This window comes from Podarcis muralis, chromosome 6, assembly GCF_964188315.1.
Source record: "Podarcis muralis chromosome 6, rPodMur119.hap1.1, whole genome shotgun sequence".
Taxonomy (NCBI): domain Eukaryota; kingdom Metazoa; phylum Chordata; class Lepidosauria; order Squamata; family Lacertidae; genus Podarcis; species Podarcis muralis.
The window spans coordinates 89,473,227-89,500,992 of NC_135660.1; the positions used below are offsets into that span (position 1 = coordinate 89,473,227).

Consider the following 27,766-nt stretch of genomic DNA (forward strand, 5'->3'; position numbering starts at 1 on the left):
TCAAAATAGCCCATCTGTATTCAGATCACAAGCAGGCACCAAAAACAACCCTCACGCGACACAAACGCCATAGTTAGATGCTGAAGGACCCAAACGCAGCCCTTGGAGCAAGAGAAAGCCATTTTGCAACCGGTCCCTTCACTCCAACCCCCACTTGCTAATTATGTCATTATTAAGGGAAGTTTTTCTTTTCCCTTTCATAATCCACACCGGTTTCTTTAACGATAAAAAGACTTAATTTTTTCCTTTTCCTTTTTAAAAAATCAACAACAAACAGCTGCCGTACAAGCAGTAGGCGGTCTTCCGTGTATTCCTGAACTTACAGGAAAGCGCAGCTAAGGGCTTCATAAGGTTTTCAAAGAGCAATTCGGAAGGTTGCAGAATCCAGCCCACTGATTTTATAGCCTCCAGCATTTCTCTGATGAAAATAGGGAGGTCCTATTCAATAATAATAATTTCACTATTTATACCCTGCCTGTCTAGCTGGGTTGCCCCAGTGACTCTGGGCAGCTTCCAACATATGTAAAAACATAATAAAACATTAAACTTCCCTATACAGGGGTGTCTTCAAATATCTTTGTATAGTTACTTATCTCCTTGGCTCAGGGGTCACTTAACTTCATACCCTCCATCGCTTCTCTGATGAAAATAGGAAAAGCGCGGCATTTCAGGATCAAATCAGAAACCGGGACAGCATCTGTAAATCTGAGACTTACATCTGGAAAACAGGGACACTTAGAGGGTCTGTTAGATTTGTAGAATGAAAGAAAGCCCCTCTCCCCCACCAGACACCTAAAAAGTAAGGTAAGCACAACAAAATTAAAGCACCCCGGGAAACTCCTGCTAAACTTTTCCCTTCCATTTGATAATTTTCAAATGGAAATCCATTTTTGTGAACTGATGGAACACGGTCAGGGGAATGAGATATTTATTTATTGTTAGATCAACCAACCTGCCCTTCGAACCGTAAGGTCTCAGGCCAGGTTGCAACAGTGGAATATACAATTATAAAACAAACAGACCCGTTAACAAACAGAAACAGATTCCCAAAAACGATTCCCAACCGCTTATGTATAAAACAGTTAAAAAAACCAACAACTTCACATATAAAAACAATACATTGGAAAACAGTTCTGTATTTTACAAACAATTAAAAATACAGTGGTACCTCGCAAGACGAATGCCTCGCAAGATGGAAAACTCGCAAGACGAAAGGGTTTTTGGTTTTTTGAGTTGCTTCGCAAGACGATTTTCCCTATGGGCTTGCTTCGCAAGACGGAAACGTCTTGCAAGTTTGTTTCCTTTTTCTTAACACCGTTAATACAGTTGCAACTTGACTTCGAGGAGCAACTCATAGCACGCGGTGTGGTAGCCTTTTTTGAGGTTTTTGAAGACTTTGGTGATTTTTGAAGGTTTTCCAAACCTTTTCCGACACCGTGCTTCGCAAGACGAAAAAATCGCAAGACGAAAAAACTCGTGCAACGAATTAATTTCATCTTGCGAGGCACCACTGTACTTCCAAGACACCTGAAACTGTGAAAAAGATGGGAGAAAATACATGGAAGCAGCTTTGGGCACAGTCAAAATATCCACCTCAATGAAGCATCACTTGATTCCAGGAACCAAGTACAAAATACATCCGGTGTCAAAAGGTGGTGGTCAAAAGGCCCTGACTGAATACTACAGGGCATCTGGGTTTTGGCCTATGCAAGTTGTCTCTCCATGGTTTGTTGCAAACTCCATAGGCACTGCCTTGTCTGTCTGATGCACTGTAATGCCAGTTCCTCCAGCTCAGTGCTGCGTCTGTTTACAGTGCCAGAGTTTGGTGTTTCGATCCATCTCAAGTTGCCTAGCTGCATGGGTTTCCTTAGTCTCTATGATTTTAAGCTAGGTAAAGGTAAAGGGACCCCTGACCATTAGGTCCAGTCATGACCGACTCTGGGGTTGCGGCGCTCATCTCGCTTTATTGGCCGAGGGAGCCGAAATACAACTTCTGGGTCATGTGGCCAGCATGACTAAGCCACTTCTGGCAAACCAGAGCAGCCCATGGAAACGCCGTTTACCTTCCCGCTGGAGCGGTACCTATTTATCTACTTGCACTTTGACGTGCTTTCGAACTGCTAGGTTGGCAGGAGCAGGGACCGAGCAACGGGAGCTCACCCCGTCACAGGGATTCGAACCGATGACCTTCTGATCGGCAAGTCCTAGGCTCTGTGGTTTAACTCACAGCGCCACCCTCGCCCCTTGATTTTAAGCTACAGAAGAAGAAAACAATGAAAGGAGCTGGTGAGGCCTGATACGCTCCCAGGAGACTCTTGGCCGTGGATCTGCTGGAGGTAGGGGGCTTCCCCATAGGTATTCTGTGGAGAGCATGTGATGTTCCACTGGGTTTTTGTTTCATGAATAAGCATCTCATGCAGGCTTCCTCAACCTTGGCCCCCCAGATGCTTGTGACTATAATTCCCATCATCCCTGGCCACTGGTCCTGCTAGCTAGGGATTATGGGAGTTGTAGGCCAAAAACATCTGGAGGGCCGAGGTTGAGGAAGCCTGATCTAATGTGTTACTGGGCCTGAAGTACAAAAGTAAACCCTTTGGACAGCCACAGTAGACAGAAACCTTTATTTTCTTTAGCATGGACCCCCAAATTGCACCAGAAAAAGAAGCTATTCCAGGAAAATGCAGGATCAGTCACATACCAAATCAAAGTTTGATACTATTTAACATAGGGCATTGTCTACCAACCCTTTTTGGGGGCAAATGATCTGCTTTGGACACGTTTGGAGAAAGGGTCATGGGATGGCTACCAGGGGATAGTGGCAGCACTTCTGGAAATGGCCGCCACATCCAAAAGAGCAGAGAAGGAGAGAGGAGGACCACAAAATGGTGTGGGCATGGCTCCTCCATTGATGGGGGAAAGGAACCTCTATCAGTTACCAGCACACTCGCTCAGGGAAAAGCTCTTTGGACGGCTCCTCTGTTCACAAGGGAAGGGAGAGGGTCCAATCCGCACATGCAAGTGAGTTTAAGGGGGCATGTTCAGTTTAGGTGAGGCCAAGGCAGTGCAAACAGGAACCCAGCTGTCTTGTGCATTGTGGATTTTTTTAGAGGGCATTTACCAATGCCTTTTGTGGGTGCCATAGGAGGAAACCGGTGGGCACACTGGCAATGCCAGTCAGAGGCACTTCCCAAAAAATGATCATGCCCTAGACCAGGCACATCCAACAGGTAGATCGTGATGTACCGGTAGATCACTGGACGTCTGTGGTAGATCACTGGCTCCCCCCCAAAATGCTCAACAACTTTGACCTGAACCCTCCAAAAGGGGATAGATCACTGCCAGTTTTTAACTCTGTGAGTAGATCGCAGTCTCTTGGGAGTTGGCCACCTCTGCCCTAGACAACCAGACCTTTGGTAACTGAACAAGGATGCAGTGGGGAGAGAAAATGGAGCTGCGTTGGACCGCAGGTAACACCCCCTCCCCTTCCCCATGGTTACGGTAAGTTTTAGAGGGTTCACAGGCCAGGGTCAAAGGCTTTAGTCCACAGCTGCCAAGTTTCCTGGAAAGAATAAATGCTGGTAATAAGGACATTTCCTTCACCTCCAGCATTGGTTGGCAGGAGAAAGTCTTTGGGTTCATACCACATTATTTAATACTAGGCTTAGACTATGGCAGAGATCATACCCAAGACCTACACCTGTCTCTGCCTGGTATTGTGGTTCATCATTCTCTGCACATCTCACGTCCAGGTGAGGCCATCGAGGACCAGACGATGGTTCTTCCTACTCATCTACTGACCAGCAGAAGAGCTTTCCTGTGTCATCGCCGGCCAGGAGCTTGGAAGAATTCCTTGCGTGGGGAGAAGGCAGAAAGGACATACTTAGGAACAAAACAATCGGCAACATCTGGATCTTTCAGAGTCTTATGCAGCCGGTGCTCACTGGAACAGAATCGTTTCAAAACAAAGCCCTGGAGAATATTGCCGCAAATGTCACATATCTTAAGACAGAAAACATTTTTTCAAGTCAGGTCCCGTTTTTGATAGAAAGGAAGAAGCACAGTGTGGAAGAAGTGCTAATAGTAACAATCCATAGTCTCTAATTACCATTCCCTTCCACACGGAGATATTTTATTATTATTATTAAATCGCCTGGGGAGGGACAACCACACACCACCTTCTCCTGCAAATACGTATTACAGTGGAACCTCAGGTTAAGTACTTAATTCGTTCCGGAGGTCCGTACTTAACCTGAAACTGTTCTTAATCTGAAGCACCACTTTAGCTAATGGGGCCTCCTGCTGCTGCCGCGCCGCCGGAGCCCAATTTCTGTTCTTATCCTGAAGCAAAGTTCTTAACGTGAAGCACTATTTCTGGGTTAGCGGAGTCTGTAACCTGAAGCGTATGTAACCTGAAGCGTATGTAACCTGAGGTACCACTGTATGTGCCTGGGTTTGGAAATGCGGACTTGGTTTTGGTCTGTAATCTGAAATGTATCATACACAAGTTCACAGTGTTCTTGGTACTCATCACAGGGTTACTAAGGGGGACAATTCCTCTCATAGGCTGGGGGCCAAACTAGATTATACATTAGCTACATCTCTCTGCCGTTTTTACAAAATTCTAGTTTGCCCCCAGATCACAGCCCTGGTGAGGGGTTAGGAAGCTGTCAGGCTCTATTTTATCCCTATTTTCCAGGGACAGTTCCGGATTTACAGACTCTGTCCTGGTTTCTGATTTGATCCCGGAATATCTGTTTTCCTTAAAAAAGTAAAGGGACCCCTGACCATTAGGTCCAGTCGTGGCCGACTCTGGGGTTGCGGCGCTCATCTCACTTTATTGGCCAAGGGAGTTGGCATACAGCTTCCGGGTCATGTGGCCAGCATGACTAAGCTGCTTCTGGTGAACCAGAGCAGCGCACGGAAACACCGTTTACCTTCCCGCCGGAGCGGTACCTATTTATCTACTTGCACTTTGACGTGCTTTCAAACTGCTAGGTTGGCAGGAGCAGGGACCGAGCAACGGGAGCTAACCTCGTTGCAGGGATTCGAACCGCCGACCTTCTGATCGGCAAGTCCTAGGCTCTGTGGTTTAACCCACAGCGCCACCTGCATTTCCTTAGGTTGTCCCTATTTTCATCAGAGAAATGTGGGAGGTTATGGAATTAAATGACCCCCAAAACAAGGAGATAAGTAACTATACAACCTTTAGAAAACATCTGAAGGCAGCCTTGTACAGGAAAGTTTTTTTTTTAATGTTTGATGTTTCATTATGTTTTTATATATGTTAGAAGCTGCTCAGAGTGGCTGGGGCAAAAAAAAGCACTGGGTGTGAGGAATTCAAATTTGCTATTATTTTTGTGATTGGACATTTAGCTTGGTTAGACTGATGAAGAAGCACACTGACTGCTTTTGGAAAACCAAAGAATTTTAATTTTACCTTCTGAAAATGTCAGGTAATGCTAAATAAATAAATAAATAAATAATAACAATAATGTAATTAAATAATAATATCAAATAAATAAATAAATAATAAACAGCAAGTATTTGACAATAATCTTTCATGATGTCCGTGCAATTTCTGCCCACGTTTTACTTACCAAGCAAAACTGAATTACATTAATTTAACCAAAATATATTTTGAATTCCCAAGTCTTGTTACAGCTTTTTAGCACCCTTCATTTTTGGAATTTGAAAACTGAAAAATCCAACTCTGTCGTACTTGGGTCTCTGCTGTGCTTTCATGGTCTGGGTATTCATAAAGATATCATTTTGCACGGTGGGAGGGGGGGCGCGGATTAAAGAAAACTTTGCTCCTAAAAATTTTACTGCCCGCAACTATGTTGACAGCTGTTGATTTTGTGGTCTCTGGAGGGAGATTCTTCACACAGCGCTCCTCAGGGTCTGTCAGCCCCCGACCCCATTTGCTGCTAAGGCAAATCATTATTTTATATGCCATACGCCCGCCCCACCCCATCAGAAAAGTCTGATTCATAATGAAACCACAAGACCAAATTCATTCTTAGTCTGCTCTCTCGTGGCCATATGAGATAACTGCGATTGAAATGATTACCTGGAAACTGCCAGAGCTGTGACAGCTGGAATGGTTTTGCTAGTTCTCTCCGCCGGAGTCGTGCTGAGATTCATCTCCAGGCAGAGGGTGAACGGTTTCTCCACCTTGTTGCCTGTAGTGTGGTTTTAAAATATATATATATGTATTCAGAAAATGCTTGGGGATTTTCATTTGGGGGTGGGTGGGTTGCGGGAAGTGGCAAATGTTATTGTCTATAGTCAGCAACTTGTTAGCTGGAGAACAGATATATTTAATCCTGGCTTGCGCTGTTGCCAGAAGGGCCTGTCCCAATTGAATTTGCAGGCTATGATAGTTACATGTGCTGACGTGTGGCTATATCAATTGTGAGCTAAATTGGATTTGTGTATTATTGCTTTCTAAATTGCATGCCTAGTTCAGCAAAATTGTTCATCAGTGTTTACTGGCTCGGTGCTTAATAAGATGCCCCAGAATACCTTGCTGCCAGGATATAATGCAGCCCGTAATTGCCCAGTTAAAACAAATTACATGAAGTCCTGGTATTATCAACTTATCTAAATCTGCTCATAATACAACCAATAATTAAATGCCAAGAACACTGTGCAAAAATTGTAACTCAATCATTGTTACTTCAGTCTTTGTAATGACCACATTTTGGATTAATAGTTCCCCCCCCCCTCCATAATGTTGCCAAACAGACAGGGGAATATCTCTGGCTGTTGAAAATACCTTGAAAGTAAGTAGACTTTTTAGGAAACACAGACTCTGGCATCTGCTAGGATTAAGCCTCATTGGTAGTGAGAGATGCTGCGGCGGTAAGAATATCTGTGTGGAATCTCTCTTCCAACAATACATTTATTATCTTGCTATGCTAAGGATTATTGACCTAACAATGAGATTTAGTGCACAGCCCTAGGTCAACGTAAGATAAACATCTTAGTCCACCCACATCCAGAAAACCATGCCAGTTGGGGAAAGTGGGAACTGCCCATGCCATGAAACTTTGAAACTTCTGTGAATGTGCGTTTGCTTAGTCAACATGCAAAAAAGGCGTGTGCCAGAACCATAATCTCTTGTTCACTGCGTTCATCCAACTGCGTCTTGCGACGGAACAGAAAAAGCTCGTGACACTTGTGAAATAACACGCACCGAAAATCGACTTGCAAAGCATTTTCTGCATATGTGTGCGCAAATATTTCAAAAACATACGAATGTCAAAATCAGACTCTGCTGTATTTGTTAGCTAATCTGGTGCCATTTATTTACGTTTTTAAGTGCTGGGATTTTCATTACTTCTAAGCTTTACATTCCGTCCCCGGAGCTCAATTGAATTTGACTTGAGCTCAATACGGTGGACAAGAACGGAAGAAATGTTTGGATCAGGAGCCCCCTGCTGGCTTCCTGCAGACTTGGCAGGTCTCCAGTTTTTATTCCATCGCAGCAGTCTGCTTTTCTGAAATGTGATTGGTGCATATTGCTAAAGACCTTTCTTTTTCTGTAACCATTTCTTAGTCATACTTTATAAGAAGAGCCTGCTGAATCAGGCCAATTAAGCATCTAGTTCAGGTAAAATAATAATAATAAAAAGGTAAAGGACCCCCGGATGGTTAAGTCCAGTCAAAGGTGACTGGGTGCAGCGCTCATCTCACTTTCAGGCCAAGGGAGCCAGCGTTTGTCTACAGACAGCTTTCCGGGTTATGTGGCCAGCAGGACTAAACCGCTTCTGGTGCAACGGGACACCGTGACAGAAACCAGAGCGCACAGAAACGCCGTTTACCTTCCCGCCACAGTGGTGCCTATTTATCTACTTGCACTGGTGTGCTTTCAAGCTGCTAGGTTGGCAGGAGCCGGGACAGAGCAACGGGAGCTCACTCTGTCACAGGGATTCGAACTGCTGACCTTCCGATCGGCAAACCCAAGAGGCTCAGTGGTTTAGACCACAGCGCCACCCGCATCCCTACACCATCTAGTTCACACAGTGGCTGACCAGATGCCACCTCGTCGTTCTTTCTCCCCTTCTGCTGCATCCATCTATTAAATCATAACCACCATAGTATAATCTGATTACCTCTGTAGCTCGAATACTGCTCGCAGGTTCATCGTATTATAATATTTCTTTAAATAGTCTAGATAGAGTCTTCCCATTGGTGTGGCAGGAGAGGATGGCAATTGTGGCAGGAAGATTCAAGGACCATCAAAGAATGGTAGTATGGTATAGTATAGTAAAGTATCAAGGTTTTTTTTTTTAATTTGCAGAATATGGTATTCACCTCTACAAAGTCCCATCCTTATTTCAGACATTGTGATATAATGATATATCGCTGTTTAGCTGGTGAAATATTGCAATTTTTGAAAACTAGTTGTCGCCCAGCCCTAATGAATAAATCTCTTTCCAAAATGAGCATCAAGTGATACTGCAAGCTCACACTTCTCACTAAGTTTGTAGACATACTTAAGGTACATATGTAAGAGGCTCATTTATATTTTGGGACTGATTCATGTTCTTATGGATCTGCATTGTTTTATACTTTCTGGATGCCCCGTGAACATATTTATATAGTAGTTGTGATTTATGTTACAAATCAAGTGTTGTTTCTTTTTGTTTTCCAATGTATTTCTTACCAGTAAAAAAAAAAAAAAAAATCCAAGCAAATTTTTATTCTGAAAGTGGGCCCAGAGAAAAAAGTCTGAGAACCATTGATCTAAGTCATTGATAAAAAAATAAATACTGAAGAATACCAGACATTGGAGTAAGATAGGGCTCACTCAAAACCTTCCTCCCGTTTGACGATAAGCACTTTTTCCAGTACAGTCTTCCAGCCAGATTGGGAATCTACCTGACCACATTGCCAACCAATCTTATATCTAGCCAGTTTGCTAACGACCACCCTGGAGAACTTTGCCAAATGCTTTGATGAAAACAAGATAATCACCCTCACTGCATTTCCAAAATTCACTATGCTAGTAACCAGAGCAAAGATTGGTCTGGCAGGACTGTTTGCCAAAAGCGAAAGCAGGGATATTCTGGTCTCTTCCACCACTGGGAATCTGCATCAAGACAAATGGGACATTCTGTGGCATTTCTCTAAGCAGAGCCAAAGGTTGGCTATTGCAAAAGGCATGAGCTTTGCTGGAGCTCCAGTAGAAGCAGCGGCGTAGCGTGGGTTGTCAGCACCCGGGGCAAGGCAAGTAATTTGCGCCCCCTAACCCGTGGATTTGCCCTAACCCCAGATGTTGCGCCCGGTGCGGCCGGCCCCCCCTGCACCCCCCACGCTACGCCACTGAGTAGAAGGCCGGAGAAGAGGAACCGACAACTTCCTTTCTTTCCAGATTGCGTCAACATATTCCTAATCTGATAGTCAACATTATGCCTTCTCTTTCGCAGAGAAGATTTGTCCAAGTTATCCTTACCCGTTTTTCCTTGGCATTCAGAAGAGTTGTTTTGTGATCTCATACTAATGTCCTGTGAGTTATTTTCAACTTTCCAGACCTATAAGAGCAGAAGAAAATAGATTGAATAGTAGGATTGTCACCTGAGAAAGGGATGTCTCACCCCCCACCCCCGTTCATTCTTGGTCTTCTATCAAAAGCTATTTAAAAAACACCTTTCCCTTTTATTTTACTGGTTCTAACAGCCTCTGCTTATTTGGATCAACTTTTACTGTTGTTGGTGGTGAATTTTGACTGCTCCAGTTTTTGGTGTTTCAATGTTATTGCAACTGATCTCTCAAAATGGTTAATTCATGGTTAAGAAGAAGAAGAAGAGTTTGGATTTGATATCCCGCCTTTCACTCCCCTTCAGGAGTCTCAAAGCGGCTAACATTCTCCTTTCCCTTCCTCCCCCACAACAAACACTCTGTGAGGTGAGTGGGGCTGAGAGACTTCAGAGAAGTGTGACTGGCCCAAAGTCACCCAGCAGCTGCATGTGGAGGAGCGGGGAAGCGAACCCGGTTCCCCAGATTACGAGACTACCGCTCTTAACCACTACACCACACTGGCTCTCAGTTAAATTTTGTTATGAGCCACCTTGAACTTTTAATGAGGAAATGTAAGGTGGTGATATTTTAAAATAAAGGTCATCGGAACTTAAAAGATAAACACAATAATCTTCAATAATAAACATTAATAATTATTAAATCAACTTTAGTAATAAAGCATGTTGAATTATTATTACATAATCTTAAATTATGAAATAAACTTTAATAAGTAAGTCAGTTAAATCTGCTTTCTTTTGCATAAAATTAAAAGCAATAGTATGGGGAGAGTTTTAGTGGTGAGCAAATTTGCATTGTTCCAAGCCTCAACTTTGAAATGCTAGGCTTGCCCAAGAGTAGCCAAGATAGTGAAATTAACTACAGTGGTACCTCGAGTTAAGAACTTAATTCATTCTGGAGGTCTGTTCTTAGCCTGAGGTACCACTTTAGCTAATGGGGTCTCCTGCCCCCGCCACCGCATGATTTCTGTTCTAATCCTGAAGCAAAGTTCTTAACCTGAGGTACTATTTCTGGGTTAGCGGAGTCTGTAACCTGAAGTGTCTGTAACCCGAGGTACCACTGTAAATGCATGCATCTAAAATATGGAGAGAGGAAAAGCCCAGAGACTTTTCCTCAAGGTGGGACAAGCTGAGGAGCCCCCGAAAGTGGAAACTATCCCCTGGAGAGACCTACCTTTACAGTCCCATCTGTGTCTCCCGTGACTATGAGGCTCTGCACGTCCCAGTCAATCACTTCCATGAAGCAGCAGCACAAAATGGTGGCTCCAGGGCTGAAGGTTGCTGTAGCCAGAGGCTGTCCATTGACATTCCATAAGTAGAGGGCCGTCCCAGCACAAGAGGCAATGTCACCCTGAAACATATTGCACTACATCACTGGAGAGCACAGGGCGGGCTTAGGCATGGTCTCTCTCCAACTAAAACAGGCAAGGGTGGCTTGTAAATAACAAAGGTAAAAGGTTAAAAGGTAAAGGACCCCTGGACGGTTAAGCCCATTCAAAGGCGACTATGGGGTTGCGGCGCTCATCTCGCTTTCAGGCCGAGGGAGCCGGCATTGGTCCACAGACAGTTTTCCGAGTCATGCGGCCAGCGGGACTAAACTGCTTCTGGTGCAACTGGACTCTGACGGAAACCAGAGTGCACTGAAATGCCATTTACCTTCCCACCGCAGTGGTAGCTATTTATCTACTGGCACTGGTGTGCTTTCGAACTGCTATGTTGGCAGGAGCTGGGACAAAGCAGCAGGAGTTCACCCTGTTGTGGGGATTCAAACCACCAACCTTCTGATCGGCAAGCCCAAGAGGCTCCATGGTTTAGACCACAGCGCCACCCGCGTCCCCTCACAATACATCACAAGGCAGGCTTAGGCATAGTCTGTCCACCAACACAGGCAAGGGTGACTGGTAGATAACAAAACGACCATTACGGCAAGAAGGGATGTGAACCTGTGTCTTTCTGGTTAAAATTCAATAGTCTTGCCAATATACAACGCCAGCCTCACGAAGCCAGAATCCAGAAATTCTGAACTGATAAAGTTAGAAGGAGCCCTGCATGGATCATCTAATTCACCACCTGCGAGGCAGGAATCTCAGCTAAAGCATCCATGGCAGATGGCCATCTAACCTCTGCTTAAAAAGCTCCAAGGAAGGAGAGTCTACCACCTCTGAAGGGAGACTGTTCCACTATCAAACAGTTCTTACTGTCAAGAAGTTCTTCCTTGGCCGTGCTGGTCAATGATCTCTGGCGGACTAGGGACAAAAGTGAGAGCTGTTTCCTAGTTCTGCTGGATCTCTCAGCGGCTTTTGACACCATCGACCATAACATCCTTCTGGACCGTCTAGAGGGGCTGGGAGCTGGGGGCACTGTTATACAGTGGTTCCGCTCCTTCCTCCTGGGCCGTGTCCAGAAAGTGGTGTTGGGGAATGAGTGTTCAGACCCCTGGGCTCTCACTTGTGGGGTGCCTCAGGGTTCCGTCCTCTCCCCCATGCTTTTTAATACCTATATGAAGCCGCTGAGAGAGATAATCAGGGGGTTTGGGCTGGGTGTTCATCAGTATGCAGATGACACCCAGCTCCTGTCCATGGAGGCACAGGTCAATTCTGTGTCTACCAGGAAGATTTGGAGCACAGAAGCAGTGGTTGAAGCAAACTACACTGCTTCTCCAATCCCAATGGGTTTTCCAGTTCCAGGTGTGGCGTCGAGAAGCTTAGACACACCTCTGCAAATAGGACATTTAGTTTAGCCCTACATTTAGTGCTGCGCCCGCGTGAGCGGATTATTGGAGAGGAACGTCACGAGACAAGAAGAGGCCATTTCAAGCTAGCTAGCTCAGTTGGTTAGAGTGCGGTGCTGATAACGCCAAGGTTGCAGGCTGGATTCCCGTATGGGACAGCTACACATCCCTAGATGACCCTCTGCAGTCCCCTTCAAACTTGGCAGTTCTATGATTCTCCTCTCAGTAAGAAACAGGCTGGCGCAGGCATGGCCCTTGGCCGGGAAAAGATTCTGTTTTTCTCAAACAAATAAAATGCATGCGGAGAGGGTCACCTGTAACCATAGCTGTCAACTTACAGATTTGAAAATAAGGGACCAGCAGCCTCAAAAATAAGGGATCAGCAGCCAAAATAAGGGATTTTGCTTAGCTTATACATAAATCCGGCATTCATGCTGCTTTTGCTGTGACTGACTGTGTTTTGCAGGGGGTTGGACTAGATGATCCTAAGGGTCTACAACTCCCACCAAAGAAGAGTGGCAGACAAAACTGATGAACGACATCGAGATGGCAAAGCTTACTGGCAGAATTAGAAACCAGGAAGAGGACCTCTTTATTAAAGAATGGGGAAAATTTATAATTTAGTTGAAAGCTATTGTCAAGAGTTACATACATTGGTAGGATTGACAGAAAACTTGTAGGAAAAATTTGAACTATGGATGGACAAATGATTTATAAAAATAGAGTTATGAAAGGCATGCAGAGGGGGAAATCACTACATGAAGATGCTGCACTGGTTGGAGGGTATGATAAGCAGCACGTCTGGGCTGCCGTCATCCTGGCGCAAGGAGTTCCACCGGCCCTTCCCCGACCGAGAGAAGGGGGAGGGAGAGAGACTCTCGCCCATGCCACCCGCAAGCCCGGCATGAGGCGGTTGGGGCGCCATGGCAGCCGCTGAAGCACCGCCCTTCTGCGTCCCTCCCCATCTCCTCCTCTTCCTCCTCCCTCAGGCCGCCTCCTCAGCTGCTGCCGCCACCTCCGGCTTCCCCTGGCAGCGCAGCGGAAGTCTCGCAAGAGAGGCTGCTTGCCCACCCGCTGCCACCCATCTCCTCATGACGCGCCCCTGAGGGAGAAAAGGGAGAGATGGAGACGTGGCAGCTCATGTGCACTCTCTCTCACGGCGGAGGACCCCGAGCCGCTGCTTCCCTCCCAAGCCGGGCGAGCATGAAACCCGGGAAATTTAAGGGACATCATCAATAAGGGACAGCAACGGGACACGGCGCTGGGATAAGGGAGTTTCCCGCCAAATAAGGGACGGTTGACAGCTATGCCTGTAACCAAACAGAAGCGAAAAAGCCTGGAGGCCGAATCCAGCACAGAGAGAACAGCCTGTAACAATTCCCCTCCTCCTCCTCCTCCTCCTGCCTCAGCTCTGTCTCTGAGGCTGCTTTTAGTGCCCCCTTCTCAGCATTAAGGATACTATTAGAAACCTCTGTAAAAAGAAGAAAAATCAATCTGTCGCGTCTCAAGATGGTTTCTTGCAGGGAAGGGCACCCATTAAGTCGTCATGAAATGTTCATGGACGTGTCAGGAGGATGATGATAAATGAATATCTTACCGTTGAATCATTGATGGCAACAGCCGAGAGGCAGGCCTCATGGCCCGGAAGCTGGGCGATGGGTGTCAGCTGGTTCAGGTCCCAGATGATGCAGGATCTGTCGGCGGATCCGCTCACGATGATGCTGTAGGAGGTGGAGGCAGCCAAGCAGGTCACAGGCTGCGTGTGCCCGTACAAAGGCTGGGAAACGAAACAAGCAGAGACCACAACAAAGGGAGACACTAATTTAGTACCAAGCCACAAGGCATCCTTCAGTTTGCAAAGACAAATGGTCTGTTCCGCAGGGAGAGAGAACTCTTCAGCAGAGAACAGGCAGCATCCTTTAATGTAGGGAGCAGAGAAGCCGATGCAAAGGGTTTCGGAGATTTGAGAAACAACCCCAGAGCAACTAGATACCTGCCCCAGCAATTTCCCAAGAGGGATCAAGTGTGTTGCAAGAGAGAGCTCCTTGTCGCCGTCCTTAACTGGGAGACTTGTCCTAATTCGCAGCAAAATAATTTCCCCTGCCGTGTCAGTAATGAGACATGATATAAGCAGACACATACACCTGCCTGGCACCGCTACAATTCAGAGCGAGGGGGTTTTGTGTTTTGGGGGGGGGCTTTAAAATCATTCAATCGAGCATTCTCTTAGAACGACAGCGCTACTAACACACCAGTGAACCTGACCTGCCGGTGATGCATGGAATAATGTGGAACAATGCTGTTAAATTAAAACACTGCAGGTGTTCAGTCTGTGGTTTCCATGGTGTTATGTACTGAGCTGAATCCTAGATCAATAGGATCCAGAATGCAGCAGACTGATTGGTCCGCAGGAGCCACCCAATCCAGCTCCAGGTGGAAGTGAATCAGTGACCTGATTGGTCTGCAGGAGCAGCCAATCAGGCTTCTGGAGGAGGTGAATCCTCAACCTGATTGGCCTACAGGAACAGCCCGGAATTAGCCAATCACGCGGGGCCCATTGTGTAAATAATGTATATATATAGCTAGACGTTTTGGGGAAAGCTTCATTCATTGCTGCTATGAGCTGAATAAAGAGCATGAAATTCACACTCGACTCCGAGTATATTTCACATACTTATTCCACACTTTGGGCCAAATGACACCAGGCACAGAATTCTGTGCAGTTTCTCCCTTAAGCCTTAAAAAGCTGCAGCTGTTGAGGCTGTAGCCTGAAGCAGAAGTCCTGAAGGAGGAGATAGAGTTGCCTGCACCAGCGGTCTCAACTGGTGAGCCATGGCTCCCAGGGGGACCTTGAACTATCGTCACAGGAGCCATGGGTGGGGAAATACCAATTTTCCTCTACGTCAATTTCCCCTCTTCTATACTCCTACCTGCCTAGTCACCTGTATTTCCTCGAGGGTGAAGAATTGACGATCTAGTGGGAGGAAAGCTCTGAAAAGTGATTCAAAGTGCACTTTGCATTTTCTTTTCGTTAGTATACTTTTTCAGATTATCTTATTATTATTTGTTTGTGTGTTGACTTCTTATTATTATTATTATTATTATTATTATTATTATTATTATTATGTTTTGACAAAGTAATAATCATAAACAAATAAGAATAAAAATGTGCACCCCAACACCGAGACCATTCCATTGTAACGATCCAACCTCCCAAAATTTCAGCACCTCTTGCGATGATTTGACCCCTTTCCGTTTTAACGGTACAGATTCTACAAACACCCTCCACATCTCCTCAAAATCATTTCTCCTGCATATTCCCCATTGTGCCTTAATGGCACATGTTAATTTATCATTAATAGTTATATCCCACACCTCTTTATATCATTATTTCATTTTATATTCTGCTTGCCCCTTCCACTTCCTAGCTATCATAATCCGTGCAGCTGTCAATAAATCTGTGAGCAAGTCCTTCATAGCCTGTAAACCTTCCACCCCATCATAAATTGATAATAATGCTACCTCTGGACTTTTGGTCAGCCTGATGATGATGATGATGATGATCCTTTAATTTCATTTTCATTCCCCCCCCCCACCTTACAAAAACAGAATTAGCAGGGCAATGAATGACTCGAAATTTTACATTTTATTTAAAAAAAAGCCTTTTCAAAGCCCAGAGAAGCACAAAGCATTGATGACATATTCCAGCTAGGCAAAAGCTCTTGAGGAAATTGGAAGAGGGTCAGTGGTTTGGCCACATTTAACCCCTGGAACTTGGGTTCCCCACCGAGACCCAAAAGTGTGGACTCTGATAATTTAAGGCTTTCTACCATTTGTGCAACAGTCCCACAAAGCCCTCCATTTTACAGCAACAAAAATGACAGGAGCAAGCAGAAGAAATCCAAAATCCACTCCCCAGAGATCTCCAAAACACTGCACTAGAAACGACTGTAACACTCTCGTACGTTTGATTTGACAGCTATTTTAATACAAGGACTCATTGAATAGCCAGGTCTCTTATAGCACTGTACTGCAGAAAGACTGGAGCGAAGAGTATGTTATTTTAGAGTTATGGGTTTTCAATAATTCTGATTTCAGATGTACAATGCACTTTGTGCAAATGACTGGTTGCGGAACCTTTGCTGTTGAGTGTTTAAACACCTCATCATCCTCATTATTTTGTCAGTACAGATACTTTGTTGGAGCAGGGCAGTATCTCCTGCCTTCCCAAGAGTCAACGGATCTCTCACTCTATAACACCTAGTGCCCTTGAGCATAATCATTTTGCCTCCTGGGAACATGAACTCGGATATCATACCTGCTTCAGGTTTAAGCAAGCGTCTCCATCTCTAGCCACGGACAGCTCCCAGACGCACAACGCAGAGCTGCTTCCAGAGGTGATGAGTGTTGTGGGTGTGGGGCACACAGCACAGAGGCAAACCCCCCAATCAGCTGTGATTTCAAATGTGGTCACCTTCTACATACAAAGAGAGAGAAAATAAACATCCATGCAAGCAGGAACAAAGTAAAAGATCAACAAGCAAACAGCCCAAGAAATTCAGAAAGTAGGCCTGCATCAGCACCGACCCATTTAATATTATTTCCCCCTATTAGAATGATATTATGAATGCAAATAGTAGGACCAGTGCCAGATTTACATATCAGCTAAACAAGCTATAGCTTTGGGCCCCACTCTCTTGACCCCCCCTCCCAAATATAGTAAAGGGACCCCTGACCATTAGGTCCAGTCATGGCCGACTCTGGGGTTGCGGCGCTCATCTCGCTTTATTGGCTGAGGGAGCCGGCGTACAGCTTCCGGGTCATGTGGCCAGCATGACTAAGCCGCTTCTGGTGAACCAGAGCAGCGCACGGAAACGCCGTTTACCTTCCCGCCAGAGCGGTACCCATTTATCTACTTGCACTTTGATGTGCTTTTGAACTGCTAGGTTGGCAGGAGCTGGGACCGAGCAACAGGAGCTCACCGTGTCACGGGTATTTGAACCGCCAACCTTCTGATCGGCAAGCCCTAGGCTCTGTGGTTTAACCCACAGCGCCACCTACGTCCCCCCCCCAAATATACTTCTTCTTAATTGTATTTCAGTTCAACAATTACTTTGATAAAATCCATATTTTGTTATGTGCAAATGGCTTTAGATACCTGTTAGGTCCAGAAATTACCATATAGCATTTAGTCAACACAAAAAAACAGAGCCAATTTGTTGTTGACAAAGGACAGCTGGACATATAAAGGGCTCCATTACCTTCAGCAGCTTAGGGCCTCATCAAACCTAAATCCAGCCCTGAGTCGGACGTCCATCTACCCTATCAAAACCATTCCTTAACCTTTCCTTAATGTTAAAAACCATGCGTGTAGAGCCGCCTTCTTTTAATTCTGAAACCAGAATATTTTTTGTGTGGAGTATAGATTAACTAATGGGATAAGTTTGCTGTATACAAGTTCAAAATGCTTAATTCTTTTTTTAAGACACCCCCCAACACTTCAGGAAATGACAGTATTGTTTAAAACAAATAGTTGAATTGTTATTGTTATTTTTGAAAATCCGTTTCTGTGAGCTGAGGCCTACCATTTGCCCCATACAAATCCTGCACGTTCTTTTGCTTCAGTGATCTCTACGGGTTTGCTTACTCCCTGTTGGAGCCAGGATCACAAGGCAATCTCTAATGACAGGCGACTAAGGCAGCCTAGACCCTTAAATAATATCATATTTTAATTATATCGAACTTGCAAATGTTCCAAGTTCTTTACACATGGCATTTTATGATCCTTAAAACAACCGCATGACAACCTCTCCCCCATATTGCTGAGGCTGAGAGGCAAATAATAGTCTGCATTATTATTATTATTATTATTATTATTATTATTATTGTTATTATTATTATTATTTTGTGACTGGCAAGAAAATGCTGCTGAGGAATGCTCTGGTTCAGTATTCCAACCAGTCAGTCATGCCCTTTCCCAGATACTCCATTGCATTTTCTCTCTCCCTCTCTACCACTCATGTATGGTGGCTACCAAACATGCCTAGTCCTCATTGCACCTTAGTGTCCCCCCAAAGTTTTGTTTGTTTTGTACTTCTGCAAAACTTGGGCCTCCCCCCAACCTGTTGCCACCTGCCTCATGGGTTTGGGCCCTGCTATTTTGTCTGCCTAAGGAGTAGCACTCAGAGAACGTTGACAATTAGTATACAAATTTTGCTTGTATTTGTTTTTGTGGGCTGCCTTTCCACAAAAAGGCCTTCAAAGTGACTTCACAGAGAGAGAGAGAGAGAGAGAGAGAGAGAGAGAGAGAGAGAACCCAACACAACTACGATAATTGTAAAACGTCAATTGAAGCTAAAAATACATCAAGCAGCAGAACACTACAACAATAAATACTAAAGAGTAAAGGGTAAAGGGACCCCTGACCATTAGGCCCAGTCGTGACTGACTCTGGGGTTGTGGCGCTCATCTCACTTTATTGGCCGAGGGAGCCGGCGTACAGCTTCCGGGTCTTGTGGCCAGCATGACTAAGCTGCTTCTGGCAAACCAGAGCAGCGCACGGAAACGCCGTTTACCTTCCCGCCAGAGCGGTACCTATTTTTCTGCTTGTACTTTGACATGCTTTCGAACTGCTAGGTTGGCAGGAGCTGGGACTGAGCAACTGGAGCTCACCCTGTCATGGGGATTTGAACCTTCTGATCGGCAAGTCCTAGGCTCTGTGGTTTAACCCACAGCGCCACCCGCGTCCCTAAATACTAAAGAGGCAGAATAGCAAAAGATAAATCAGTCAAGGCCAATGGGAGGGTATATTAGAACATCTCAGATGGCTGAAGAAATCTCCCTGGTAGGGGAGCCAACTTAACTTTTCGTGGGGTCAAGGGGGTGCCACAAAATGGGTGCCACTACTGGAAAGTCCCTAGTTCTAAGTTGAGAGGTGAATTGTCCCCTTGTGGACTCCCTCTGATATTGGTAGGTTCTGCTGGCTAATTTTGATGGTGGCTACATAAGCTAGTAGTTACGATCTACCTGCCAGTTTGCCCCATCGTGGCGCCAGGTAAGGGGCACGGTGCGTATTTAAAAGGGAGGGTGACTCCTGAACCCAACCAGCAAGCAATGGTTTCTGCCAGGGAGCTGGGGACTGTCTGAGGATTCTGAGCTCTAATGCCAACCCAGTTTACACAATATTCATTCCATGGGAATACCAGTAAATTTAATAGCATGGAATACAGATTCTAAAAATGCAGTAGCAGCCCTGGTGTGATGTCAAGAAATGAGATCAGATTGTCAACTGAATACGATATTTCGAAGGCATAGTTTTTGTTGTTCAGTCCCCTTATTGATGTCAGATGATCTGGAAGCCGATTCTACCAACTTATTCAATACACGTTGCCAGCCCATCTCTCACTGCTTGCAACTATTGGCCACATGACCACTCAAACAGCCCGAGGACATAATTTTGAATGTTTCTTGCAGCCATACCCGGAAACACATTGCTGATTACCTTGTCTGACCCGGAAGCAGCTAGGCAGCAGGTGAAGTCATCGAAACCCCAGCAAAACACTTTATTCCACTGTGGGGGGATCAAAATTTTGTTTTTCCCCACGGCCAATGTTCCCTTTTCAGTACATATAATGTGACCCACAGGTCCTTGAGGTGCCTCTGTATAGGAAAGGGGAAGAAGAAAAGGAAGTAACTCTTTCGACGCATCTGCCTTTAGAAGGAGAGAGGGAAATCCAACTGGCCCCTTTCCAAAGGTCAAGAAGGGAATGGAAGATAAGGGAAATATTGGTTCTTCAAAGCCAGAATGAAGTGGTGAACTATAAATGCTCCTCTCTAATTGGTGCATTTGCCTGACTTATTCCTTTAAAAGGTAAAGGTACCCCTGCCCGTACGGGCCAGTCTTGACAGACTCTGGGGTTGTGCGCCCATCTCACTTAAGAGGCCAGGGGCCAGCGCTGTCCAGAGACACTTCCGGGTCACGTGGCCAGCGTGACAAAGCTGCATCTGGCGAGCCAGCGCAGCACACGGAAACGCTGTTTACCTTCCCGCCAGTAAGCGGTCCCTATTTATCTACTTGCACCCGGGGGTGCTTTTGAACTGCTAGGTTGGCAGGTGCTGGGACCGAGCAACAGGAGCGCACCCCGCCGTGGGGATTCGAACCGCCGACCTGACGATCGGCAAGCCCTAGGCGCTGAGGCTTTTACCCACAGTGCCACCCGCGTCCCGACTTATTCCTTTAGCTGATGATAATAGGAGCTGTTCCCTAGCAGTTCCATGCATCAGTTTGTTCTCTGGCTGATGGATGGAGCCAGTCAGGTCTTCCCTTTGCCATTATGCAATTCCTGGGAGACAGACAGTGGAGCCTCTCAGTTGCTTTTGGTCCCTTGGTCACTGGGCGGGTCCAGAGATTTTAGATCTGCTCGTAGGGAACCTGATCCCATCGAACAAATGTGCATTGAATCTCAGCAATGGCCATCATCAGGTGCTCTTCCACCCCACGCTACCCTGCACTAAAGTCCCCAAACAATCTGTACCTTTGACAGCAACTGAGGAAGGCTTCAGATTATGCAGGTTGTTGAGTGTTGGAGGCAACTGACTAGCTGTTTGAGAGAAGAGTATGCTTTCTCTGCTCATTGAATGCTTCCCCAAGGTATTCCTGGCTGGGTGTGGTTTGCTGAAAAGCTGTGAAGAAGAAAAAGTAGCAAAAAATTACTTCTGCATAATATTATATTATATTATATTATATTATATTATATTATATTATATTATATTATATTATATTATATTATATTATATTATATTATAACACACCTGTCTGCCCCCTGCCCCCCCAAAAACAGCATTTCTGTCTTGTCAGGATTCAACCTCAATCTGTTAGCCACCATCCATCCTCCAACCACCTCCAGACACATTGCACAAATGTATCTATCTAAGTCAGCATATGCACACTCTATACAAATCACTGTCCTCTTTGGGTCTTATTTTCCAGGTGTGTGATGCATTTTCTTCCTTTTGGCAATGTATAAGTAGCCATTGTGGGTTTTGGGGGGGGGGCTTTTCCCAAGTCTCAGGGCTGCTGAGAAAACAATGACACTCTTCGACAGGGCTTTCCCCACTGTGGAAGGTGATATACAAAGCAAAGCCCTTCCAGATGACAAGGAGGTGCAAACATGCGTCAGTAAGCTCCAACTTTCGTTGGCACTTTCTTCCGGTATTTTTGATTCTGCTGCAATTTTGCACAAGCCTTCCTTCTATTGCTTTCTATGCTCGCTTAAAAAGCAGAGACATCACCTTACCAACAAAGGTCTGTATAGTTAAAGCCATGGTTTTCCCAGTAGTGATGTATGGAAGTGAGTGCTGGACCATAAAGAAGGCTGATCGCCGAAGAATTGATGCTTTTGAATTATGGTGCTGGAGGAGACTCTTGAGAGTCCCATGGACTGCAAGAAGATCAAATGCATCCATTCTTAAGGAAATTAGCCCTGAGTGCTCACTGGAAGGACAGATCCTGAAGCTGAGGCTCCAATACTTTGGCCACCTCATGAGAAGAGAAGACTCCCTGGAAAATACCCTGATGTTGGGAAAGATGGAGGGCACAAGGAGAAGGGGATGACAGAGGACGAGATGGTTGGACAGTGTTCTCGAAGCTACAAACATGAGTCTGACCAAACTGCGGGAGGCAGTGGAAGACCGGAGTGCCTGGCGTGCTCTGGTCCATGGGGTCACAAAGAGTTGGACATGACTAAACGACTAAACAACAACAAATGCTCACAGTGCACAACAAATCGTATTAATGTTCTATCAGGTGCTATTAACTTGCGAAAGGCGGGATAAACGTGCCACGGGGAAGGAAGGAAGGAAAACATCCCGACTCTCGCCACTCAGAACAGGATTGCTTTTCAGAGCTGAGTGCTTAGTCATAAAATGGGCTGGACCCCAAGACTGGATGCACGAAGCAAACACGTTTTCAAAACGATCAACAGAGGGCAGCTGAAGTCAAGGCAGCCCTATAACGGAAAGGCTCAGTTTGACACATTCCTCCTTTCCCTGTTTCTAATCTGTGTAGCACCCTATACCCACACGCCTCAGGGCGGTTCACAGCATAAAATCATAATATAAAAACACAAAATACAAGAACAATAATTCCCTCCTCCCCAACATGTTTTTAAAGGGCACCGGATGTCAATCAGCCAAAGACTTAGTTAAAAGGGGACTGTTATTATGCTTCTCATCCTAAGAGTGTTTCCTTGGAAGCAGATTTCGCTGGTTTTCCATGGTGCGCAGTGGGATTTATTTCCGAATTAAGTGCGCTTTAGGATCTCATACCCTCTGCAGAACTGAATACCCTCTTGGTGCTCATTAATGTGTAGTGGCAGCAACCATGCCCATCGTTTCAACACGGATGCTTCCATCCCTTTTCATGATACTAATTTGCACCATGCCTTTAAATGGGAGGTACAGCCCCTATCACAAAACCCCAGGACGGCCAGTCTCTGCCTGCAGCAGAAGCTCTGCAGAGAACGCTATCAGCAACTCCTTGCAGAGTCATCTCACTTTGAAAAAGGCTGGGGAAAAGGAGGGGGAAGGAAATGGGAGGGCTTTGTATTCCGTTGATAGCCTTTGCCGAGTGCTGTGATTTTCGCCCCCATACAGATAAACCATTTAGATCAGCTTCAAACAGGACACAGGGATGATGCTTCCAAGTTATCGGCAACCACGAGAGATTCTAAGTGGGACAAGGGAGACCAGATGCAGGCTGCTCAGAAATCAGAGCTCAGGGAGCTGCAAACGCTTGCGTCTGTGTGCATTTCTGTTCCCAGTGCTGCTTTGTGCCAGCTGGTTGGGAATAAACGGATTGCAGTGGGGCTGCCCCCAAGGAGGGAAATATGTCAACTCTGATTGGAGAAACTGGGGACCAGCATCTCAGTACAGGCTCCTTAAGAATAGCAGTGGAAGGTTGAGAGTCAACAACAGTCAACAAGAGATGCACACACACACACACACACACACACACAACCGCAAACACAACTTCATTTTGTGATGCAAGGCACCTCGCATGGCTAATTGTGCTGTCTCTTTCTCTTAAAAAGTGTTATGTACAGAGTTGAATAGGATCCAAAATGCAGCAGTCTGATTGGTCCTAGAACAATAGGATCCAAAATGCAGCAGTCTGATTGGAACTAGAACAATAGGATTCAGAATGCAGCAGTCTGATTGGTCCTAGAACAATGCAGCAGTATGATTGGTCTGCAGGAGCCACCCAATCCAGCTCCAGGTGGAAGTGAATCCACAACCTGATTGGCCTACAGGAGAATTCCGGAATTAGCCAATCACTTGCAGCCCATTGTGTAAATAATGTATATAAAGCAGATACTTTGGGCGGAACATTTATTCCTCCTCACCACTATGAGCTGAGTAAAGAACATGAAATCCACTCTCTATATTTCAAAAAGCCTCAATCATACAGCGTCCATGCAAAAGCTCTCAGCCAAGGTAGATATTCAATTCACTGTCTACCTGCTGAAGATGAAAGAAACAAATCAGGACTTTACTCGTAGAGTGCCCTACCACCTAGAGCCCAGATGCATCCCCAAGTTAGATCATCAGTGGTGTTGATATCCTGCAAAATCCTATAATTCTGCGTCCCACTCAGGATTCAAATTGGAGAAGGCTTTCGACTCTTGGTGACTCACTTCCCCCCCACATCTGCACTGTACCTGCTTCGGAATCTGTCCGAAGTTGCTGACAAACCCCAAGACGGTGTTTTTGATGAGTGGGTCGCTGATGCTGTCCGGGTGCACCTGATCCCCATAGAAATAGGGGTGGAAGACGTTCACAGCCTTCGCTGCAGCTGGGCCACGTTGCTTGTAGCCAAAGATCAGGTCTATCCAGTGGTGGATATGGTTGCTGACGTAATCGCTCTCCAGTGCCTGAAACCCAATACTCACTGAGTTACCTTGTTACTGAAAACACCATCCTATATTTTGCCTTTGTGGGAAGGGTCCTTTTTACTGGAATGCCCACATAGTAGTGTGGACTCTACCACTAATCCCTGAGTTAACCCTCAAGATGTAGAAATTGCTTGGTCTGTTCTTAACCTGAAACTGTTCTTAACCTGAAGCACCACTTTAGCTAATGGGGCCTCCTGCTGCCGCCGCGCCGCCAGAGCACAATTTCTGTTCTCATTCTGAAGCAAAGTTCTTAACCTGAAGCACTATTTCTGGGTTAGCGGAGTCTGTTACCTGAAGCGTATGTAACCTGAAGTGTATATAACCCGAGGTACCACTGTAGCTATAAACGCATCAAAGTTTGACTGAAATCTCTTGAGAATAAATGAAGCAGATATAAAACTGACCACCAAAGTTAGGGCTGAGGGAGTGCTGAGTGACTGTGAACAGTAGCCAGCAGACAAAGAAAAAAGGTAGTGTTAATATATACATTTTCATGGATCCTCCCCATCACTATTCCTGGGCCAGAAAGCAAATTTAGCAGGCACCCAATTCAACGTAAATATGTGGTGCTATTTTTGATCGGCCATCAGCCCCCAAAACATCCAAACTGCATGCCTTGTCACACTGACCTGTCTGTGCAAGCTGATAAACTTATGAGGGCTTCCTTCTGCCCAGGGTGGCAACAGCACGTCACCCAGCGAGGTTCCATCTTGCAAGCTTCCTGCAAGCGACCAAAAAAACATTATTTGATTCCTGAATATCGTTTAAACTTATCTGAAGGCTGATGAGCTCTCTCATTTCCACGACATGTTGGAGAAGGCAGGTTTAGAGTTTTGACATTAGGCTGGGGAGAACCAGGTTTACCATATTTTTCGCTCTATAGGATGCACCCGACCATAGGACGCACCTTGTTTTAGAGGGGGAGAACAAGAAAAAAGAAATTCTCCCCCTCTCTGCTCAGCGCCCTTTCAGCGAAGCGGCAGGAGAAACGGAGCCCCTTCCATTTCTCCTCCCGCTTGGCTGAAGGGGCGCTGCGCAGCTCTCCCTCTCTGCTGAAGCCAGGAGAGTCTTGCTTCACATCCCAAATAATCAAAATGCTACCATTTATTAATTTCCAGGAGTTAGAGGGGTCCCCCCAAAAGAAAATCTGTAACATTATTATTTGCATAAGAAAGAGGAGGAAATCAGTAAGATAGAAATGATATACATAAATAATAATAGCAAAAAGATACAACTTTGAAATGTCAGTGCCACACAATTCATACATCTGGGGAACATAAATAGTTTAGAAATAATTGAGAATGCATTATATAAACAAGAAACAGACAGCGTAACAGCAGGAACGCAACAAGTGTGTAAATCAAATAATACACTGTTCAGTCTCACTGAAGAAACCATTCCAAAATGATAAATGATCTCAAAGAGAGATTCTTTGCTGCTCATCCAAAGGGTGGAACAGCACATTTCATAGATCCTTATTCATGAACAGAAATTGATCTAGTTCATCTTGGGCAAGACACTACATTAACCATATTGCGTTGTGTGCCTCCTTCCTTATTTTGTTTTAGTAATGAGAACTGTGCCAGTGATGCAATCATCTTGGAGGTGGGAGCAGGGCGGGGGGGGGGGGGAATATTTCCGTTGATGCTGGGATTATATGCCAAGGAATATTACCTCCTAAGATTTCTGACTGCATGGAGTCTGTGCTCCTCCTTGCAGCTCTGCACCTCTGATTAAAAAATGCACATCTGAGCACAGATTTGTGACTGTCTAGAATGTTGAAAGGAAGGGAAGCGGGTGGCGCTGTGGGTTAAACCACAGAGTCTAGGACTTGCTGATCAGAAGGTCGGTGGTTCGAATCCCCGTGACGGGGTGAGCTCCCGTTGCTCGGTCCCTGCTCCTGCCAACCTAGCAGTTCGAAAGCACATCAAAGTGCAAGTAGATAAATAGGTACCGCTCCGGCAGGAAGGTAAACGGCGTTTCCGTGCGCTGCTCTGGTTCGCCAGAAGCGGCTTAGTCATGCTGGCCACATGACCCGGAAGCTGTACGCTGGCTCCCTCGGCCAATAAAGTGAGATGAGCACCGCAACCCCAGAGTCGGTCACGACTGGACCTAATGGTCAGGGGTCCCTTTACCTTTACTAGATGTCGAAAGGAGCAGGAAAATATGCATTCCAATGGGCATCCTGGCAGGGCCATAACATTTTTGGGGCACATTGTTCTCACTGCACATTGGGGTGCAAACAACTGCAGTGTGGAGCTCCTTGGGCTAGTCAGGACCCAGAATGTGCAAGGTTCAAAAATGCAGAGGGAGCCTTCATGAATGCAAGACCCCTGTTGGAGACATTCAACCAGTGGCTTAGCGTTGGTTGCCAGTGCCCGGGGCAGCTAGGTGTGCACACACACCCAGGGGTATGCTGGCAGGTTGCCCACCTCCCCACTGGAGCAAAGTGCCACCTGCCCACCCATACAGGGGAGAGCCTGGCCAGCCAAAGTGCCCCTTTGTAGGCAGATCCCCCCCCCCCTCAGTGTGGTGACACCTGTGGAGGGGAACGCCATCCCAGGCTGTGCTGGGGGCGCCTGATTTGCTCCTCCTAAAAATTGTGCCTCCGGGGCCGCAGCACCCCTGGCACCCCCCCCCCAAATGATGCACCCCTGCGTTCATCTTTCAGTGTGTGGTGGGCAGTGAGACCAGCCATGATCACATGACAGAGGGGGCAAGGCTAGCTAGTTTTTTAAAACTCTAATTTGTTTACATGGCACTATAGGGGTAGGGACGCGGGTGGCACTGTGGGCTAAACCACAGAGCCTAGGACTTGCCGATCAGAAGGTCAGCGGTTCGAATCCCCACGACGGGGTGAGCTCCCGTTGCTCGGTCCCTGCTCCTGCCAAGCTAGCAGTTCAAAAGCACCTCAAAGTGCAAGTAGATAAATAGGTACCTCTCCGGCGGGAAGGTAAATGGCGTTTCTGTGCGCTGCTCTGGTTCGCAACCCCAGAGTCGATCACGACTGGACCCAATGGTCAGGGGTCCCTTTACCTTTATACCATGGGTAGGCAAACTAAGGCCCAGGGGCTGGATCCAGATCTATCGCCTTCTAAATCTGGCTCGCAGACGGTCCTGGAATCAGCATATTTTTACATGAGTAGAATGTGCCCTTTTATTTAAAATGCATCTCTGGGTTATTTGTGGGGCATAGGAATTTGTTCATTTCCCCCCCAAAAAATTGGTTCGGACCCCCACAAGAGGGACAGTGGACTGGCCCCCTGCTGAAAAAGTTTGCTGGCCCCTGCACTATATTATCACCACGTTCCTTCTGCGATTCATGACACACTTGTCAGGAAGAAATCCTGCAACTAGATGTGCGATGTGAGTGGGGGGGAAATGTTGCCAAGAGAGTAAGTGGTCTGGGTTGCAAGCTGGCATGAAAAGACAGCGGGAATATGAAAGGCCTTTCCCAGCCCCAACAGCACATTTCAACTTCCTCAAAGTTACTTTTGCTCCCAAATTATTTGCAGGCGAAAATTCAGCAGCGCATAAATACT

At 45.9% G+C, this 27,766-nt stretch overlaps 1 protein-coding gene across 1 annotated transcript in view; it reads right to left on the minus strand.

The window, feature by feature from the left end:
- Positions 1–2,604: 2,604 nt before the first annotated feature.
- The window catches only part of WDFY4 (WDFY family member 4), a 191,490-nt gene continuing 166,328 nt past the window's right edge, over positions 2,605–27,766 (minus strand). The window contains exons 52-61 of the mRNA XM_077930700.1: positions 24,854–24,945; positions 23,991–24,203; positions 20,808–20,955; positions 19,775–19,932; positions 16,592–16,750; positions 13,871–14,050; positions 10,717–10,893; positions 9,461–9,539; positions 6,071–6,182; positions 2,605–3,849 (exon numbers count right to left, since the gene is read on the minus strand). Of these exons, the coding sequence (XP_077786826.1) occupies positions 3,783–3,849; positions 6,071–6,182; positions 9,461–9,539; positions 10,717–10,893; positions 13,871–14,050; positions 16,592–16,750; positions 19,775–19,932; positions 20,808–20,955; positions 23,991–24,203; positions 24,854–24,945 (1,385 nt within the window). The 3' untranslated portion in view covers positions 2,605–3,782. The remainder of the gene's footprint in view (positions 3,850–6,070; positions 6,183–9,460; positions 9,540–10,716; positions 10,894–13,870; positions 14,051–16,591; positions 16,751–19,774; positions 19,933–20,807; positions 20,956–23,990; positions 24,204–24,853; positions 24,946–27,766) is intronic.